This window comes from Paroedura picta, chromosome 16 (assembly GCF_049243985.1).
Source record: "Paroedura picta isolate Pp20150507F chromosome 16, Ppicta_v3.0, whole genome shotgun sequence".
NCBI classification, from domain to species: Eukaryota; Metazoa; Chordata; class Lepidosauria; order Squamata; family Gekkonidae; genus Paroedura; species Paroedura picta.
This window is the reverse complement of record NC_135384.1, coordinates 17,209,357-17,228,539: the sequence shown is the minus strand read 5'-3', so window position 1 is coordinate 17,228,539 and position 19,183 is coordinate 17,209,357. Positions and strand designations below refer to the sequence as shown.

General features: G+C 52.7%; 1 protein-coding gene across 3 annotated transcripts in view; it reads right to left on the bottom strand.

The window, feature by feature from the left end:
• Positions 1–12,939: 12,939 nt before the first annotated feature.
• Positions 12,940–19,183, bottom strand: part of SYT3 (synaptotagmin 3) — a 58,166-nt gene continuing 51,922 nt past the window's right edge. For all 3 annotated transcript variants that reach the window (XM_077313997.1, XM_077313999.1, XM_077313998.1), the window contains exons 8-10: positions 17,965–18,094; positions 16,437–16,543; positions 12,940–14,607 (exon numbers count right to left, since the gene is read on the bottom strand). In XM_077313997.1, the coding sequence (XP_077170112.1) occupies positions 16,457–16,543; positions 17,965–18,094 (217 nt within the window). In that variant the 3' untranslated portion in view covers positions 12,940–14,607; positions 16,437–16,456. The remainder of the gene's footprint in view (positions 14,608–16,436; positions 16,544–17,964; positions 18,095–19,183) is intronic.

The following is a 19,183-nucleotide window of genomic DNA, read 5'->3' as shown; positions in this document are numbered from 1 at the left end:
CCCAGCAGGGGGCTAAAGGGTCACAAACCGTCACAGAAGGGAGCCCCCCCCCCACACACACATTATTTCCATCATCCTCAGCCTTCTGATGCGGGGGGGGGGGGCAGGAGAGGCAGGGCTGGTGAAGGGAACTTGGCTGTGTTTCCGTGCTTGAAAGCAGAGCAGGGCAGAGAAATTCTGACTGGAGAGACGTGGTCCCTCACCTGCTTTCGGACTAGAGCACGTGGGGCTGTTTGTGAAGCTTATTGGTAGGGATCCTTTGAAGTCCCTGTTGAGATGAGATGAGCTGAGGAGGCAGGCTCTGGAGTCACATCCCGGGACTTGTGGGCACACTGGGCCCCACAGCAACACAAATCCTGTCTCTGGGCTTCAGAGTTGGGAATGGCATCTAAGCACAATACAAACTGCACTGTTTCCTGAGAGTTTGGCCTCCGACAAGCACGAGGATCAGTACCTTGCTCCTTAACAAAAAATAGAACCCCCCCCCCTTTAGAAAAATAGCCATGCATGTGCTTTACATTTCCTTCTAACAGCTAAGCAAGAGAGGCTGGAAAAGGCGTGGGCCTTTGAGCTTAGGGAAACGTTGGGTGTTTGGGCAGTGGCCAGCTTTGGGCTGGGGACTCCCTGGGGACCTTGAAGGTGGAGCCTGAGGGGGGACTTCAGGGTTTGTGGAGGGACTTCAGTGTGTGTGGAACAAGGTTGTAGAGTCCGCCTTCTGAAGCAGCCATTTTCTCCAGGGGAACCTCTCTCTCTCTCTCTCCTGGAGACCAGATATAATCATGAGGCCTCTCCAGTCACCTCTGGAGTTGGGCAGCCATAGCCGTGGGGGAGAAGGCAGGGTCTTGGCAGAGACGGAGCTGTTCTGCCAAGCAGCAGCTGGCTTTCTTGAGAGTGGAAAAACCAAGGCATGCCCGAGAGAGGAGGGGTAAAGGACCCTGCAGCCAGTACGGCTCCCTGGCACCCCTGAGCCTGCTCATGCAGACTTCTCATGGGAATAAGCAGGACTGAGCTCTTGAGATTTCCAAGGGGGTCTGTGCAAACAGAAAAGGGGTGTTTCCCCTTGATGCTCTTGTCAAGAGTGATTCTTAGATACTACTGTTTGCAGGCAGAGAGGTGTTGTGCTATATCTTTTTGGGTTTTTTTAATTTTTTTATTTTGGGGGTGAGGCAGCAGTGGTGGTAGGGGGCTAGGTTAGGCCATACCAGTTGGCTCCTTTTATGGGGCTGCTGAATCTCATTCTCTGCTCTTCTCAGCCAGTCTTTAGACAGCAGCCACCAGAGGATTGCTCCTTGCAGGAACCCTCGCGATCAGGGTCCCCAACTTGGGGCTCAAGGCTTCCTAGCCGCCTGCCTTCCCTTGGTGCCCGCCAGGCTTTCCAGAAAGTCGGTCTTGTGACCAGCTGCCCTCATTCAAAGGAAGAGTTTTTCACTGGAGGGTCGAGAGAACTAGCGAGCACCTGGACTTCCCTCAGCCAGTGTGTGGTTCCATTCCCCTTCTGGCTTCCCTTCCTCCCAGGCGACGTGAGGGAGGCAGTTCATTGGACAGTTCCTTCCACAGAAGGCATGTGAAGTTTAGGTCCCCCTTCTGTGGAAGCCATTTTGGTGTGGCCTCCTGTCCCCTCTGAAAGGCTCATGCTCATGTACATATTCGTCCAGGCTTGTTTCCAACAGGCCCCAGCTGATACAAGAGTCCTTGCTACTCAACCGGAGGCCAATACAACCAGATTCTTAAATTTCTCCCATCATTGCTTTGGAGCTACCCACCGTAACCATAGAAACAGAGCAACTTGAAAGGCTCCCAGGAGACACCACCTGCGCTACATGCCTTTTTAAACAGAGGATGGATAGCCATCTGACGGAGAGGCTGATTCTGAGAAGGCTCAAGGGGGTAGGCAGGTTTCAAGAGGCATTATCAAGGAGTGCAAGGGATACCACCTACAGCTGGGGTAGTCAAACTGCGGCCCTCCAGATGTCCATGGACTACAATTCCCACGAGCCCCTGCCAGCGAATGCTGGCAGGGGCTTGTGGAAATTGTAGTCCATCGACATCTGGAGGGCCGCAGTTTGACTACCCCTGACCTACAGCCTATCATTGAAAAGATGGAGTAAGCAGGACAGCCCCAGGGGTGTGCACAGAATACATTCCCCAGTTACCGCAACACACACAGCAGCTCCAGAGGATGGGGACTACCTACCTGTTGCAACACAGAGCCTGGCTGCGGGATTTGGTCCACCATGGTTGTGGTGTCTTTCCAACGGGGTGTGTGTGTACGCAGAAGGGATTTCCAACTTTTGTTTCCGGTTTTGCTCATCCTGATTTGCTAGAATTCTCTGGAGCTTTTTTACCTGCAGCCTCCAAGGGCTAGAACTGAGTGCTGAAATATTCTACGATAGTTGGCAGGGAAACAAAGCCAGGACTTCCTTCAGCTCCCAGGGGGGAGAATCGAACTTGGGCCAAGAGTCCAGATTCCTGGGAAGTAGCAAGCCTGGGTATGTGAGAGATTGGTGGCACAAATGAGAAGTGGGCTGCAAGCTCATTGGAGCTGCAAGGGGCCTTGGGAAGTTATGGGGAGTAAACCTACTGGAGAACTACTGCCATCCCACTGCAAGAGCGGTTTGCTATTTGGGAAATTCAAATCCCAGCCTAATGCTCAGAAATTAGGGCATTTTTTCTGGTGGTACTGCGTAATTCCACTGCCAGGATTCTGAACTACAAGGAATTGGTGGCTTGTGTGTGTGTCAATGTGAGAAGGGACTGAGCTACATAAACTAAGCCACAACCTGGCTCTGAATTCTGGGATTTGCCATTCTTGCAGGTTATAAGAAACCTCATTTCATTAGTTTTCCTCCCCAGGGCCAACCTAGGTGTTCAACATGCCCTCTGCAAACAAGTGTTGCTTAAGTTTGCTCCCTTCTGCATCTTCCAGGCTCACACACTGGTTGGCTGGGGGGGGGGGGAAGAGGCAATAATGGGCAGCCCCACCCCCATCACTCGGGCAAGATGAAGAGCACACCTGGTTTTGAGCAGTTATCTACTTGAGTACTAATCTCCCGCTATGCATTTAGGTTGGTGCTTTGCAGGTGAGATCAGACTGCCTTTAAGTCTCCAGAGTAATGCTTCTGGCTTGTGTCTCTTTAATACTGTTCCCTACAAACCCAAGAGTCCTGGCCTGATCTCCTTACCTTGTTCATTAAGCGGATTTGGTGGTTTTGCTTCCAGGTTCTCAGCAGTAGTCTGTGCTCACAAGTATGAAGACTCTGCAGCTTCTCCTGTAACTCCCTCTCATCTCCTTCCTTCTGGTCAGGACTAGGGGCATTCAATCTATTTTTTTTCTCGGTGGTGGTTGGTTTGTATTGGACTCCCCAAAATTTCAGAATCCTCCCCTCCAACTCAAATCCCAATACTGGTAAAATTTCTGGATCCACATTTTGGAAATCCCATTTTTCCTGGGTCTTATAGATCTGATCTGAAAAATAAACGGGGAAAAGCAGCAGCAAAGCCACACAAAAAACAACTGAGAGGTAGTTCAGTTGGGGACTTTTTTGGGCTGTCCCTTTAAAAATGGATTGCCCAGTGGAGCCTGCAAAGAAGTTGATCCTGTGGGATGAACTTACCCTACAGGCTCTGCTGGGCCTCTTTGGCAGTTCAGCTGAATAGCCCAAAAGACCCCTAGCTGAGCTGAAGGGGAGACCCCCTGCCTTTTGAGCACTGCCTTCTGCAGTCCCTTTAAACAAGCCATTTAAAGATACTGCAGAAGCAAGCCCAAGCAGCTGAGCTGTGGGAGCAATCTTCTTGCCTCAGAGGGATAGACCAGAACCAATGGGATGAAATTAATTCCAAATAAATTCCATCGAATCATCCAGAAGTTCCTGACGGAGCGGTTTCTTAGTGGAACAGGCTTCCTCAGGAGGTGGTGGGTTCTCCATCTTTGGAATTTTTTAAACAAAGGCTGATTCTGTGAAGGTTCATGGGGTGGCAGGTTACAGTAGATGAGCAATAGGGTTCTGAGTAGGGATGGGCGATTCGGATTCGGAAACGCCCGAATCGTGGCCGATTCGGGCGTTTCCGAGCCAGGAACGGTCCGAATCGGACCTCTGGCTCCCCCTAGCGGTCCGAATCGCCGAGATTCGGCGTTTCGGACCGCCGAATCGATTCGGCCCGAATCGATTCGGCTTGAGTCGGAGGCTTCAGGCAGCCGTTGCCTGAAGCCTCCTGGCTGTCTGGAATGTTTTTTTTTTTTTTCTGAATTTTTTTTGGCGCCTAAAATGGCGGCGGGGGGGAGGGGGGGGAGTGAGTGGCCAACCAGAATGCCTGTAGCTTTTCAGCTCAGGCATTCTGGCCACTCACAGAGGGGGTTTTATTTTTTAAATCCCCTTGCTTTGTAGCCTGCACAGGAGGAGGCTACTTAAAGCAAGGGGCTGCTTGCTGGAGCTCACTTTGAGCTCTGGCTGGCTGGCTGGCTGTTTGCTGCTCCTAAGCTCCTGCTTGGTAGAGCGGCTGGCCTGCCTGCTGCCTTCTGGACTCCTGGACTGGTGGACTTCTCTGGACCTGGCCTGTGTCGACTGCGCTGGACAAGACAGCAATAGTTTGTTTTAGGGGTTTTTTTCTTCTGCTTTTCTATTTTTCTCTATTTCCCCCCCCCCTCTCTCTCCCTCTCTCTCTCTCCTCTTTTCAAAAGTTTTTTGCCTTTGGGTTTCTGTGGGTGGGGGCCTGGGGGGGGGTTGGGGAATTGTGTTTGCTGTTCATTGTGTTAACTGTTTGCTGTGTTGTTTTTTGTTAAAGTATTTTGGGGGTGGGGGTTGGGGCTTGTATTTTAAAGTTGCCTTGTTTCTGATTGTTTTTTTTTTTTGGGGGGGGGGTTGGTTGTTTTGGGTTTTTTTCTACAGGTTTCCTCAGTTGCCACCTTTGGGCTTCGTGCCCTGGGTGGCAGCTGGTTGTTTGATAGGTGTGTAGGTGTTTTTTTGGTGGGGGGCTAGTTTTAGTTTAGTTTTTTCTTTAGTTTAGTTTAGTTTAGTTTGTTAGGTTGTGTTTGTTAGGTTGGTTTAGCTTAGGGCCTTGCAGGGCCAGTTTTTGCCAGCCACCTTTGGGGGAGTGCCCTGGGTGGCTGCTGCTTGTTTGTTGGGAGCTGTTTCTTTGGTAGAGTTAGCTTGTTTGGTTAGGGCCCTGCGGGGCAAGTTTTTCTTGGTGGCCACCCTTGGGGGAGTGCCCTGGGTGGCTGCGGTTGTTTGCAGAAGCTGTTTGGTTGGCCTAGGCTAGGCTTGGTTTGATTTGGCAGTTTGGGCCTTGCAGGGCCACTTTTGCTTGGTTGCCACCTTTGGGAGAGTGCCCTGGGTGGCTGGCAGCTGGTTGGTGTTTTGGGGATTGTTTGTTTCCTTCCTGGGGGGAATTGCTGCGTTCTTCTTGGGGTGTCCAATTAGTGACCCTTTAAATAGGCAGTAAAATCCATAGTGTTAGGAGAAATTATAAAGTGCAAATAATTTTTTAGAATAGATAGTTTCTTTCCTAAGTAGCCAGATAGGATTTTTATAAGAGAACAGTGATTTGGGTTTTAGGTTAAAATTGTATTTTCTTGATAGTTAAAAAAACATTTAAACCAGCAGGGGCTGTGCCTTATTGAAGGCCAGCTTTCCTGGTAGAGACAGGAATTGATTTAGAGGCCAACAGGTTTAGGGGTTCTTCTTAGCAGATCAGGTGGGGGCTTGGTGCACAAATCTGCTCCAGCCTTCCTTCTAGCTAGTAACACTCAGGTAGTTTAAAACACTTTAAAAGTCTAAAAAGGTTTTTTTCCTAATTTTTCCCTGCTGTAGGTTAGGTAGGGACAGTTAAACTTAGCTAGGACCAGACAGGTTCCTTTAGTTTAACAAAAAAAAAAAAAAAAGGGAGAGAGAGAGAGAGAACAGGAAAACTCCATAGAAGTTAGGTCAGCTTAGGGTCTAAAAAAACTAAACAGGTAGCTGGTGGGAGGGTTTTATAAGTTTCAAGGTTTCCTTAGAAACAAGTGTTAGGGCAGTTAGTGGTAGGGCCTCAAATTTCCCTGTCTCTTAGATTACAGACAGTTAGTAGGAAAAGTTTGTCCAAGGGAACATGAGTGGGAAGAAGGAAGGTCAGGCTAGGGGCCCTGGGGGAAAGGCCCTACAGAAAACCAGAGGGGTGGAGGGGAGTGAGAGGGGGAAGGAAGTGTCCTTCCCCCCACCTGAGAAGAGGCCTGTCTTGGGTCGACCTTCCACCACTCCGACCTCTGGCCGGAGTGGTGCAATAAAGAGTGTCCGCAAGGGTCTCTTTATTGAGGCGGCTGACGGGGCGCCCCCTTCTAAGGTGCGGCAGGCAGGGGTCTTTGCTGGCACTTCTGCGGGGCCTGCTGATCAGGCAGCCCCTCGTGCCGCTCCTTTTGCTAGCGAGGCATGGGGGCGTCAGGAGGAGTTGCCTGATCTCTCCCTCGGGGTGAGCCTTGGGGACATGAGTGGCTTGTCCTTCATGTCCCCAGGCATCACCTCGGGGGTGCAGAGAGCCCTGGAGGAGATGGGTGAGGGACTGGCCCGCCAGTCTACTCCCCTTTCTCCTCCAGGATCCAGCAGGCTTCAATTGGGGGGGGAACAGGAGCAGATGGTTGAGGTGGTGCAAGAGGGAGAGATGGAGGTGGCACCCCCTGCCCCGCCATCTCGACCCCTTCCCCCTCTCTCACCTCTTTCTGTCCCCACCTCAGGACACGGTGTGTCCGGCCCGAGCTCCTCACAGGAGGCAGCTCAGAGGACTTCGCAGGCTGCATGCCAGCCTGCGTCGTCCAAAGCCTCCAAAGTCTGGAATTACTTCCAGATAGTGGAGGGAACCCACCTAGCAGAGTGCCAGCTCTGTAGGCAGAGGGTTAGTCGTTGAAGGCAGGAGCGCCACTACACGACTAGCGGCCTCATGAACCACCTGAAGAGGCACCACCAGGCTGTCCTGCTTCAGGGGGAGAGACAGGCTGGCAGTGGGGTGCCTGAGCAGGCACAACCTACCAGCACGGGGCTGGAGAGTCTCCCTGGGACCTCCACCTCGAGAGCTCTCCCTAAGAGTTCTGCTCAGGGGGCGGGTGGAGTTAGAGGGAGGCAAGCGACCATGGTGGAGATGCTTGCCCGGGCTGGCAGTGGCATGCCAAAAGGGGGGTTTGAGGCAGGGTGTAGGGCCGCGAACCATGACCTAGCTGCGCTCATGGCCGTGGGTGGGTACCCCTTTCGTCTGGCCGACGACATGTACTTCCACCGACTATGCCGTCGCATATCCACCTGGTACACGCCTCCTAGTCGTACCACGATTAGCAGGACAGTGTTGCCCTCTCTTTATAGGGCAGCCAGGTGCCGGGTGGAGGTAGAGATGTCCCGAGCTTCAGGGACCGTACACTTCACCTCGGATATATGGACGTCATGTCATGCGCAAGATGCGTACATCTCGCTGACTGCGCATTGGTGGGACGTACGGGAGGTGCTGGGTGGGGTTGAGCCTGTTAGGCAGGGTGAGGGCTGCCGGGCAGGCTATCGCCATGCCTTGCTGCACATTGAACCCTTCGATGTGCGGCACACGGCAGACAACATCGAGGGCACCATTCGTAGAATGGTAGATGGCTGGGTAGGCAGTGGGACGGGGGTCACCAAGGGCTTCTTGGTGACAGATGGTGCCCTCAACATGACCAAGGCGGTCAAGGGCATGGGCCTGAAGCACATCTCCTGTGCGGCCCACCTTCTCCACCTCGTGGTTAAGGATGCCCTTGGGATCGGCTCCAAGGGAACCGGTTCATCCGCCGAAGCCATTGACTTCAGGCATCTCATCGAGAAGTGCCGGAAGATCGTGGCGCATTTCTCTCACAGCTCGTACGACGTCTCGAGGCTGGAGAGAAAGCAGGTCCTGATGGGCGTGCCGCAGCACTGCCTTATCAGAGACGTCAGCACGCGCTGGAACTCCACCCGCGCCATGCTTGAGCGCTTGGTGGAGCAGAGGAGAGCCTTAGACGCCCTTGTCCAGGAGACGAGGATGTTTATGCCTGGGGAGTGGCTCACCCACCGAGAGTGGGAGATCATTTCTCAGACCGTGGAAGTGCTTGCGCCCTTCAAGACTTCCACGGAGATGCTCTCGTCTGACACGGCGAGTTTGGGTCTGGTCGTGCCCATGGTCCACAAGGCCCGTGTGGTGCTGGCCCCCTTCCTGGACCCGGCTCGAGGACGTGCAGACGTTGTTCCAGCCGTGCGCGCGCTTGCGAGGAGGCTTCTGAGAGGGCTTGAGAGCCGCTTCGAACCCCTCTGCAAGTCTGTGACATACAGGCTCGCCGCCATGTGTGATCCGCGCATCAAGGGCAGCTTAGCAGAGAGGGAGAGGAGCCTTCCTGAATGGCGCGAGCTGCTCATTCAGAGGCTTGTCTGGTGGAAGTCCAAGGAGGCTGAGGTGTCAGGCCAGGCAGGGGAGGAAGGAGCCAGCACGTCCGCTGCTCCTTCCCCCCCAGCCTCTGCTGGCACATCAGCCACTGCGGGCCACCCTAGCGAGAAGGCTGAGCAGGGCAACTTCTTGCTGGGGTTCCTCCAGCCCACTCCTTCTCTTGAGGGCAGCGGGTGCCCGAGGGAGGACAGTGCGTCTGGGATGGTGAGGGCTTACCTCGGTGAGCCCCAGGAGTCCGAGAACGCCTGTCCCTTGAGATACTGGGCCAGGATGGAGGCGGTCTGGCCGGCCCTCTCCCGCCTGGCCCGTGTCTACCTTTCGTGCCCGCCAACGAGCGTCCAGAGCGAGCGGGCATTTTCTCATGCTAGCAGCACCGTCTGCGAGTATCGCTCCCGCCTGGCGCCCGAAAGAGTCCAGCAATTGGTCTTCCTCAAGGTCAACTTGCCGGCTCTTGGCCATCCAGAACTATTCTTGGAGGAGGACTGAGGTGAGCACAGAATTGCTGTGACTGCATCCTCTCTGAGTCTGTTCTGGGTGGCGGGGATGAAAAACGCTCGCCCAAGGTAAAAATTCAGACAGGACCAGTGCCCTGGCCAATCTAAATTGCCCCCCCCCCAACCACACAAACAGAAATTCTGCAATCACCAGAGGGCCAGAGATTAAATCTGGGTCCCTCAGTCATGCCACCCATTTGGAAAACTTTTCCCAGTCCCAAAGTGAGCCTTAGAGCTCAAGGTAAACCCAAGAAGTAACTGAGCATTTCTCAGTGGGTGCCCAGGAGGAGTTTGTTGTTGTGCGTGCGCCGATTTGTCTTTTTGCTGCTGCCAGGGCTGTTCTCCCAGAACAGCTCTGCCAGGGCTCTCTCAGGATGTGGCCTGAGTAGAGCAGTTGGGTTAGAGGTGGTTTGAGGCGGTGGCCTGTTAGGTTGTTGGATTCCCCACCAGTGTCCACTGCGCCGTGTGTGGACTTCTGGGGGGGGAATGTGTCTTTTTGCTGCTGCCAGGGCTGTTCTCCCAGAACAGCTCTGCCAGAGCTCTCTCAGGATGTGGCCTGAGTAGAGCAGTTGGGTTAGAGGTGGTTTGAGGCGGTGGCCTGTTAGGTTGTTGGATTCCCCACCAGTGTCCACTGCGCCGTGTGTGGACTTCTGGGGGGGGAATGTGTCTTTTTGCTGCTGCCAGGGCTGTTCTCCCAGAACAGCTCTGCCAGAGCTCTCTCAGGATGTGGCCTGAGTAGAGCAGTTGGGTTAGAGGTGGTTTGAGGCGGTGGCCTGTTAGGTTGTTGGATTCCCCACCAGTGTCCACTGCGCCGTGTGTGGACCTCTGGGGGGGGAATGTGTCTTTTTGCTTCTGCCAGGGCTGTTCTCCCAGAACAGCTCTGCCAGGGCTCTCTCAGGATGTGGCCTGAGTAGAGCAGTTGGATTTGTGGTGTTTGAGGGCGGTGGCCCAAGCGTAGGAAGGGAAAGGTGAGTGGAAGCTGCTTTGATACACCTTTGGGTTGTGAAAAGCAAGTCTTCCTCTTGCTTTGTATTTGTTAGAGGGGGGAGGCTGGATGGGAGAGCCAGTGATGAGTCCACAGCATGGATGGAGCATCCAGATTCGCCTCTGAGCTCCTCCATTTGCTTTCTGAGGCTCTCCTGGGTTAGTGCGTAGGCGCCGTGAAGCTTTACAGCTTCACGGGGGGTTTCTGGGGGGATCTCCAGGTCTCCCCTGGAGGTTGACATCCCTGAGCCACTAGTGTTCCTAGTGGTGCAGGGATATCCCCCCCACAGGCCAGTGCAGGGCCCCCCTCTCCTCTGCAGGGGAACCCAGGTGAGAACTCAGTGCACCTTATTGGTTCTGCAGTTCTCACCTGGAGGCTGCTTAGGCTGCCAGCCACAGGTTCCCCTGCACCTGGGAGAGAGAGTCCCTTCCTGGCCTCTGTTTGGAGCCAATGCAAGTCAATGTCTCCATTGACTTGCATTGGCAAGCCTTCCCCCGCCTTCCCCGGGGGCTGGGAGGGAGGGGGTGCAAGTTGCACCCCTGAAACTTCTTGGGGATCTCAGGGAGGGTCTTCCCTGAGTCCCCTGAAAGTTTCAAGAAGATTGGACCAAGGGGTCCAATGCTACGGGCTCCCAAAGAGGGTGCCCCTATCCGCTCCATTGGTTACAATGGAGCGTCAGGTTCTCTAGGCTGAACATGTTTCTCCATAGACTTCTATGGGGGATGTTCCTTGGGAGCCCCCAGGATGGGACCCCCTGGTGCAATCTTCCTGAAACTTGCAGGGGATGGAGGGAAGACCCCCCCAGAGATCCCCTGCAAGTTTCATGAAGATTGGACCAAGGGGTCCCCATCCTATGGGCTCCCAAAAGCGTGAGAAAAAAATGATTACAGAACAAGGAAATTGGCAATTTACCTGCTGAAATCATTTTTTTCTCACGCTTTTGGGAGCCCATAGGATGGGGACCCCTTGGTCCAATCTTCATGAAACTTGCAGGGGATCTCTGGGGGGGTCTTCCCTCCATCCCCTGCAAGTTTCAGGAAGATTGCACCAGGGGGTCCCATCCTGGGGGCTCCCAAGGAACATCCCCCATAGAAGTCTATGGAGAAACATGTTCAGCCTAGAGAACCTGACGCTCCATTGTAACCAATGGAGCGGATAGGGGCACCCTCTTTGGGAGCCCGTAGCATTGGACCCCTTGGTCCAATCTTCTTGAAACTTTCAGGGGACTCAGGGAAGACCCTCCCTGAGATCCCCAAGAAGTTTCAGGGGTGCAACTTGCACCCCCTCCCTCCCAGCCCCCGGGGAAGGCGGGGGAAGGCTTGCCAATGCAAGTCAATGGAGACATTGACTTGCATTGGCCCCGAAACGGCCGAAACGATTCGGGAGGCTCCGATGCAAGTCAATGGCTTCCATTGACTTGCATTGGCCCCGAATCGGCTCGGACAGCTCCGAATCGATTCGGGAGCCTTTCAATGCAAGTCAATGGCCTCCATTGACTTGTATTGGCTCCCGAATCGATTCGGACCGGTCCGAACCGGTCCGAATCGGGCCGATTCGGATCCGAAACGGTCCGAATCGGGCCGGTCCGAACCCGAACCGGTCCGAATCGGGCCGATTCGGATCCGAAACGGTCCGAATCGGGGCCCCGATGCACAACCCTAGTTCTGAGTGTCCTACATAGTGCAGGGGGTTGGACTAGGTGACCCAGGAGGTCCCTTCCAACTCTATTCTATGATTCTCCAACTCCTCAGGTGGCATTTCAGGTTTGCTGATAATTCTTGAATTTATCTTGTTTTTTTTTGGGGGGGGGGATAGGTTCTCCTGAAAAAACCTTGATAAGTTTGAGATACTGAAATACACCTGAAAAATACCAGTGTCGCCTCTTACGCAGGGTCTGCCTGAAGCCCTGGAGTAGAATTCATATGAGCTACACGAGAGAGGAGACTGAGTGTCTGTACAGATGCAGCATTTCCAGTTAAAGGGCAGGGGAGCCAGTTTAAGTGTTGCTATTTATGGATCAGGCTCAGAAGAATCCGTCCCTCCTGGCAGAGGTAAGCATCACAGAGGCCTCAGCCTCTGGTTTTCCAGCATGTTGAAGGAGGCATTCCCTGCTAAAGCTAACTTATTTTTCACTAAGCCAGGGATGGCCAAACTGTGGCTCTCCAGATGTCCATGGACTGCATTACCATGAGCTCCTGGCAGCTAAGTACAAAAACCAGGCTGGCAGAGTGGACCAGACATGGTGTTGGCCCTCCCCATGTCCATGTAGGCATCCACCGCATGGGGTTAGCTTTGTTTTTGCTACAGGGTCAACCCTGGGCGTTTCTTGTGCCAGGCAACTGGATTACAAGCAAATACAGACAAAAGGGACGGTTTGTAGTGTTACACAAAAAGAGAAAAAAACCCACCCCAAGGCTAACAGCATTAACATAACTAATACAGGATAAAGAAAAGTAAACAATCTCTTCTTGCATCCCTACAGTACAGAGCCAAAGGCCAGGGTATCGTAATATTTTGAGATTGAATAGAGGTATTAAGTACCAATTTTCATACAAGTGAGAGGAACAACCACTTTGAAAACGGGAGATATCTGGTACCCGTTCTGGTTGGATGCTACAATAAACCTACATAATAAGAAGAGACTCTTAACTTTTCTTTATCCTGTATCAGTTTTGTTAATGCTGGTAGTAGCCCTGGGATAAGTTTTTTTTCTCTTTTTAGGCAACTGGATGACTGCAGTGATTTCAATGAGATGTATCCAGTTAATGCTCACTTACGCCAGCTTCCCTTGCCGAGAAAGGTCTCCAGGGGCCAAACTGATGGCCCAGGTGTGTTTGAAAGTGGTAAGTCCTGATTGACGCGGACTGTCAGGCCAACTGGTTATGTCATATGTTTAGGCCGTTCCATGTATCACCCCGTGATGTTATATGTAAGCTGCCCTGAGCTGTATGGGAGGGTGCATAAGAATCTAATAAATGAATAATAAATTCCGTCCCATCAAGGCTCACTTGGATCATCAACACGTTCCCAAACCCCACAGATGCCCAATCGACCATGTTTTTGTCCAGTTTTATTGATGTCACTTTGTTTAGCAGCAGCAGCAGCTTCAAGTTCCAACCTATTGCCAAGAGAGAGCCCAGTCCGGCCCCCTCCTCCTCCCCGCCCCTGGCACTGGGGAGCTGCCACTCCCTCAAGGGGTGAGGGGAGGTATATGGCTTTTCCAAAAAAGGGGAGACAGAGGTTTAGGAAGCAGGGCTGATTTGTTTTTCCTGTTTGCATTTCTCACCTTTTGTTTAATTCTTTTTTAAAAAACAAAAAAACCCCAAACCATCCATCAACAGGACAAAATTCAAAAAAACAGGACAGACAAAGACAGAATGACAAACGGACGTGCCTTTGATCAGGAGGGGGAGGGGGAACAAAACGGACATTCCAAATGAGAAGAAATTAGGGAGAGGGAGAAGAGAGAGAGAGAGAGAGACAAACACACGCAGAGGCAGGAGTTTCATCAGAACTGGGACACCTGGGTTCTCTGAACAGGCATTCTCCCAGCCAAAAGCTGAGATCCACCACCCACCACCCAAACTAGGTGGAAGGGAACCATGCAAACCACAGACAGAACGAAGTCTCTAGGATTACAAAGAGGAGGGGGCTAGAGAGAAGAAACACAGTTACCCCATACACTGAACACACACGCACACACCCGCGCACACTCACACAATAGTCCAGAGACCGCTCGCTATATCCAAGGGAGGCCCAAATCTGGCTTTAACAAGGCAAGGGCATTGTCCGCATCGGGTCTCCTTGGCCACAATCCCTCCCCAAATTTGTTTCAAGAAATGCCACAACTGTTCCCGAGTTTGGGGGCAGATGCACCAAAGCAACCCAGGCTGCTTCTTGGCAGCAGGCCTGAGGGCTGTCTGTCTCTTTGGAGGCCTGGTGGTGGCAGTCAGGCGGCTTCCCTGTCTCCCTCCTCCTCCTCCTCCTCGTCTTGGAGGGTCATGCAGATTGAGGCAAAGGGGTCCTGCATGCATCCTGGCACAGAATGGAGGATCCTCCCCCCATTGGAGGTCCTGCCCCTCAAGGTCCACTGAGATAGGAATAAGAGAGCCCAGAATGTCCCCTCAAAGTAGAGGCCCATGTTAGCTGCTACCGTAGGAACAGTCACACGTTCTACATTTACAGCTAGAAGCTTGAACACTGATAGGGGTATGAGTTCTCGCCTAGGACAGGATCCCTCTGGCTTTTCACAGTTCCGTGGCAGACAGAAACCCAGTGGCACAGCGCCCCTTGGGAAGGGGACCGTGATGAGTTGACCAGTCCTGCAGATGTTGTTCCAAAGCCTCCATCAGAAAAAAGGATCACCTCTCCCCAAGGGTTCCCCCCCTTCACAACAGACTCCAAAGCATGCATGTCACAAGAGCTCCCCACCCCCCCCAACAACCAATGCATGTATAAGGACTAAGGGGAGGGGGTTGTCTGTCCCACTCCAGACTTTGCTGAGCCACACTCTTCCCCTCCCACATCAAAATGCCCCTCAACCAGCTGCCTTTATGGCTTGGGGGGAAATGCATTAGGCAGCAGCTTCCGGGGAGGGGGAGAGATGGAGATGGAGAAAGGAGGGCTCATGTCCCCCCTCAGACTAGCCCCCCTGCTGGCAGGTCCTGAGGGGTGGATCAGAGGAAACAACCGTCCAGGAAATTCTTCGTGCGCCTCACCAATCCCCTGGAAAAGAAGAAGACAGACCGTTACTTCAGGGCCCCACAGGCGCTATGGTAGCTCTGGCACCTTTCTTGGCGCCCAAGAGGTGGTTTTAGAGAGTGGGTAGGCTTTTGCCTATCAAGTCTTCTGATTGGCCATGAGATGTGATTGGCAGAACTTTTTTTAAAGGTTGCTGGGCAGCAGCTCCTCCCACAGCACAAAGATCTCCGCTATTTTATGAATCATTCCACCTCCTGCAGCAGCCAGTTTGTCGCTGTGTCAGAATCCCAAAGGCTCAACAAGGCTGGGGATGCCCAATTTGCTTCACTCACATCCCATTTTCCTCCCCAAAGGGGACCCAAACGGGCTTACAGTGGCTTTTGCCTGTGCTTTCCAAAGACCCCACCCGGTTCCTCTTTCACCAACCCCATGTTCCAGAATGTTTTTTTAAAGAGCTTGTGCATTGGAGGGGCCAGCAAGTAGCGGCTTCGCTTTAAGCAGCAGTCTTGCCCGAAAAAAGCGCCCAGTACAGCCCATTGTCTAGGGCTGCCAATGCCTGGGCCTTTGGGGTGGAAACTGGGGAGGGAGGGGCTTCTGGAGGGGAGGGGCTTCCGCAGCATGCAGTGTCACACCGGCCAGCCTCCAAAGCAGCCATTTTCTCCAGGGTAACAGATCTCGTAATTTGGAGTTATAACTCCAGGAGATTGCCAGGCCCTACCTGGAGGCTGGCAACCCTTCATTTTCCACATTTCAAAAACAGAAAAGTGACTTGGGTGGGTCTCTAGAAACCAGGCCTCTCTACCGTGCTGTCATCAAGGAAAGAAAAGGGTCACCTGGATTCTTTGGAGACTCCAGAACAACTGCAGGATCTCAACATGGGGGGGACGGGGGTGCTAAGAGATGCAGCTGCTGCATCCTGCCAGAATTTTAAATTGCTCTGTGTAGAATATGAGACCAGACCCTTCAGAGCTGTCTTGGGAAAGCAAAAGGAGCTCTCTGGCTCTCTCCTGTGTCCAATGAGCAAACTGCATGTTGATCCAAGGCCCGGCCAGCCAGGACACCAGCTATTTCCCACTTGGCCTGTTTAGCCTGGAGAGGAGACGACTGAGGGGGGATCTTCAACTATTTAAAGGGGTGCCATATGGAGGATGGAGCAGAGTGGTTCTCTCTTGCCCCAGAGGGACAGACCAGAATGAATGGGATGAAATTAATTCAAAAGAAATTCCATCTAAACATCCGGGAGAAGTTCCTGACAGAGTGGTTTCTCAGTGGAGCAGGCTTCCTCAGGAGGTGGTGGGTTCTCCATCCTTGGAGATTTTTAAGCAGAGGCTGGATGGCCATCTGACGAAGAGGCTGATTCTGTGAAGGCTCAAGGGGGTGGCAGGTGATAGTGGATGAACACTATCATGGGATGTGAGTGTCCTGCAGAGTGCAGGGGGTTGGACTAGATGACCCAGGAGGTCCCTTCCAGCTCTATGATTCTATGATTTGCATTCAGGTGCTGGGAGGGAAGCAGCATGGCATAGCCCCATCTTGTCAGGCCCAGGAAGTGAAGTAGAGTGGGCACCAAGGAAGAGTCGGCAGAGGAAGGCAAGGGCAAACCGCCCCTCCTTCTCACCTGCCTTGAATAGCCCCTTGATGGGGTCACCCTAACTTGGCTGCATCTTTGACAGGGCCGTGAGCATCCCGGGATGGCTCAGGAGGAGCACAACCTTGGGGTTTCTCTCTCTCCTCCCTGGCCTGGATGTGAGCCGAGGAGTGTGGCTCGAAATAGGGAAACCCTCTCCGAGTGCCTGTGCTGTAGGCTGCGGGTGTGCCTGGGCCCGTTCCCCCCACCCTGCCGAAGCACTCACAGTCCCTGGTGGAGACGGCCTTAGTCTGAATGAACACTTTCGACTACGATGCTGGGCTTGTCCCGCGCTGGAGGGTTCTTGTTGATGTAGATGTTCAAAGTCTTCTCCTGGAACAGGGAGAGAGCAGAGAGTCACGGGTAATTCCTCCACAATAGCCCCACGAGCTTCAGCTCCCACAGCCCACGTCCAACCCTTCCCCACAGCCCAACCCCTGCAGGGCAAATGGTGTCCGGGCTGGCCTAGGAGAGCACAAGCAAAATCATTTCGAGACAAATCAAACGGGTGGGGTTGATCTGGCCACAGTGCTGCATTAAAATAAATTTGATTTGATATGGCTGGGATCCTACCTGCTTTTCTGCTAATGAAAAAGAGAGGAAGGGAGTCCCCGGACCTCCCCCCCCCCCAAAAAAAAAAAAAAAAAAAAGGTTTAGCCTGGGCATTTCAAGACCTGCTGTGTGGGCTGAGGACTCTGATGAGGAGGGGACTGGGCAAGATTGAGTAGAACAGCCAGCAGGATCCCTCCCACTGCCTGTGCTAATAAGCGATGATTGGAACACAACTTTATTTATTACAAACAAGAGTTTGGTCTCATTACCCGAGCACCACTTGCCCACAGGGGATTGACTCACTGGGGTGAAAACTGTCCTTGCCTCATGAGGGACGGCTTTTGCGGAAGGGCAGCCCCAGTGCCAGCTACTTTCCAACTGCGGGGACCCCTTCCTTGCCAAGGGATCCCAAGGAATCCTGGCTGCCCACCACAGAGATAGAAACAGAGGCTGTAAAAACCCCCAAAGCTGCCTTTGGTTAGGATTCCCGGTGGGTCCAGATTAGTACTCTTCTAGGGCTGATCCTGCATTGAGCAGGGGGTTGGACTAGATGGCCTGTATGGCCCCTTCCAACTCTGTGATTCTGTGATTCTATGATTCTAGGCCTCGGCACCTCCACAATGAAAACCCTGTGTGGTTTCACACTGCAAATTAGAATGGAACCAGACCTGCTGCTTTAGACCAGCAATGCCACTGGACTCCCCTCTGTGACTATGTTTCTAATGCCCCTTTCCTGTACGAGTCCCACCTAAGGTGGCCACTTTTTAAATCGGTCCCTTTAGTTGTCCTTTTTAATATCAGTTTGACTGGCAGCTATTCTCGGGTGATGGCATTTCCCTGTGTCGCATGCTGAAAATCTTCAAGTGCCCATTTCTACACATTCAGAATATATTAAAATGACTTTTGGTGGCCTGGCAGTCGTAGCACCCCATCCTACTTCCTCAGGCTTTGGGCCTGCCCCACTTATATTTCCCGACGTAGGAATCATAGAATCACAAAATCATAGAGTTGGAAGGGGCCATACAGGCCATCTAGTCCAACCCCCTGCTCAACGCAGGATCAGCCCTAAACATCCTAAAGCATCCAAGAAAAGTGTGTATCCAACCTTTGCTTGAAGACTGCCAGTGAGGGGGAGCTCACCACCTCCTTAGGCAGCCTATTCCACTGCCTAAAGGACCAGCTTGCCCTCCTGGCCCTCTCACCTCCACCAGCTGGTGCCAGTGTTCGATGGGTTTCCGTGGATTAGCCAGCATCTCGGCCCAGTGGTCCCTTCCTGGGGCATCAGCGTCGCTGCCCACGCGGCACATCCCGATGACTTCGTTGTGGCCAATGCTGTGGACACAGAGAGCACTCTAGCTGAGGGCCCCTCTCCCCCCGAGAGGAAGAGGCAGAGCAGGTGGGAGGGGAGCCTGCCTACTGACTCCCCATCTTTTACAAAATAGATGGACTTTATTGAGACACCTCTGTTCTCCCCAGTGGGAGCTGAAGCAGCTCACCAGATTCTCCCCTTTCAACTGCATCCTCACAACAGCCCTGTGAGGACGGTTAGGTGAAGAGTGTGTGGCTGGCCCATGGCAGAGTGGGGATTCAAACCCAGGAATCCCAGCTCCTAGCCTGCCGCTCTGCCACTCCTCCAAGCTGGCTCTCATCAGAATCAACAAGGCTTGCATGGCAATAGGCATTCCTTTAATTTGCAATGTTTATTTTGAGCCTGATCTTCTCCCACGGAGCTTGAAGCAGCATGATGTATAGGAGCGTGAAATAATATATTTTTTAAATTATTGTTCGGTAAAGAAAAGCTTAGTGTACCAAACTGTTTTGTAAAAGAAGGCCCAGAAAAATTATTCTTGTTCTTGATTGTATTTTGGAATGTTACCAAGGCTGATATGTTCTATTCTCAAGGCCAGAGATCAATTGTTTATATCATGCCATTGTTTATGTTACCAGAGGACTGAGGAAGAATGGGAAACTGCCTTCTGTAAGCTTTTCCCGGTGACTTAGCATAATGGCAATGGGGTGTTCCTGTGGGTCGTGCAAAGGGGTGGAGACCCCAGGTTATTGGTTGACCCGAAAAGCATCATCTTTCCCTGCCTTCAATGAAATATTATAAAATCTCATGTAATCCTTTGTTCGACACACAGGCTTTTTTGGGAAAACCCCCCTGTGTCATTTTGTTCTGCTGCAGTTGAATAAAATCATTTAAAAGTTTTCCAGTTTAGTGGTCACTCTGTTTGGGTGCTGCACACTAGGCAAACGATCCCAAAATGCCCCTCCTCTGAAGCCCCTCCTCTCCCAGGGCCAAACTAGGAGTCAGTGTTGTTCAAAGAGTTGGGCCTGGCTCTCCCCCTCCCTCCCTCCCTAAGGAAGAGGGGCATTCTTTGCATGGGCAGCAGCAAAAATAAGCAGATGGGCACCCCCCCC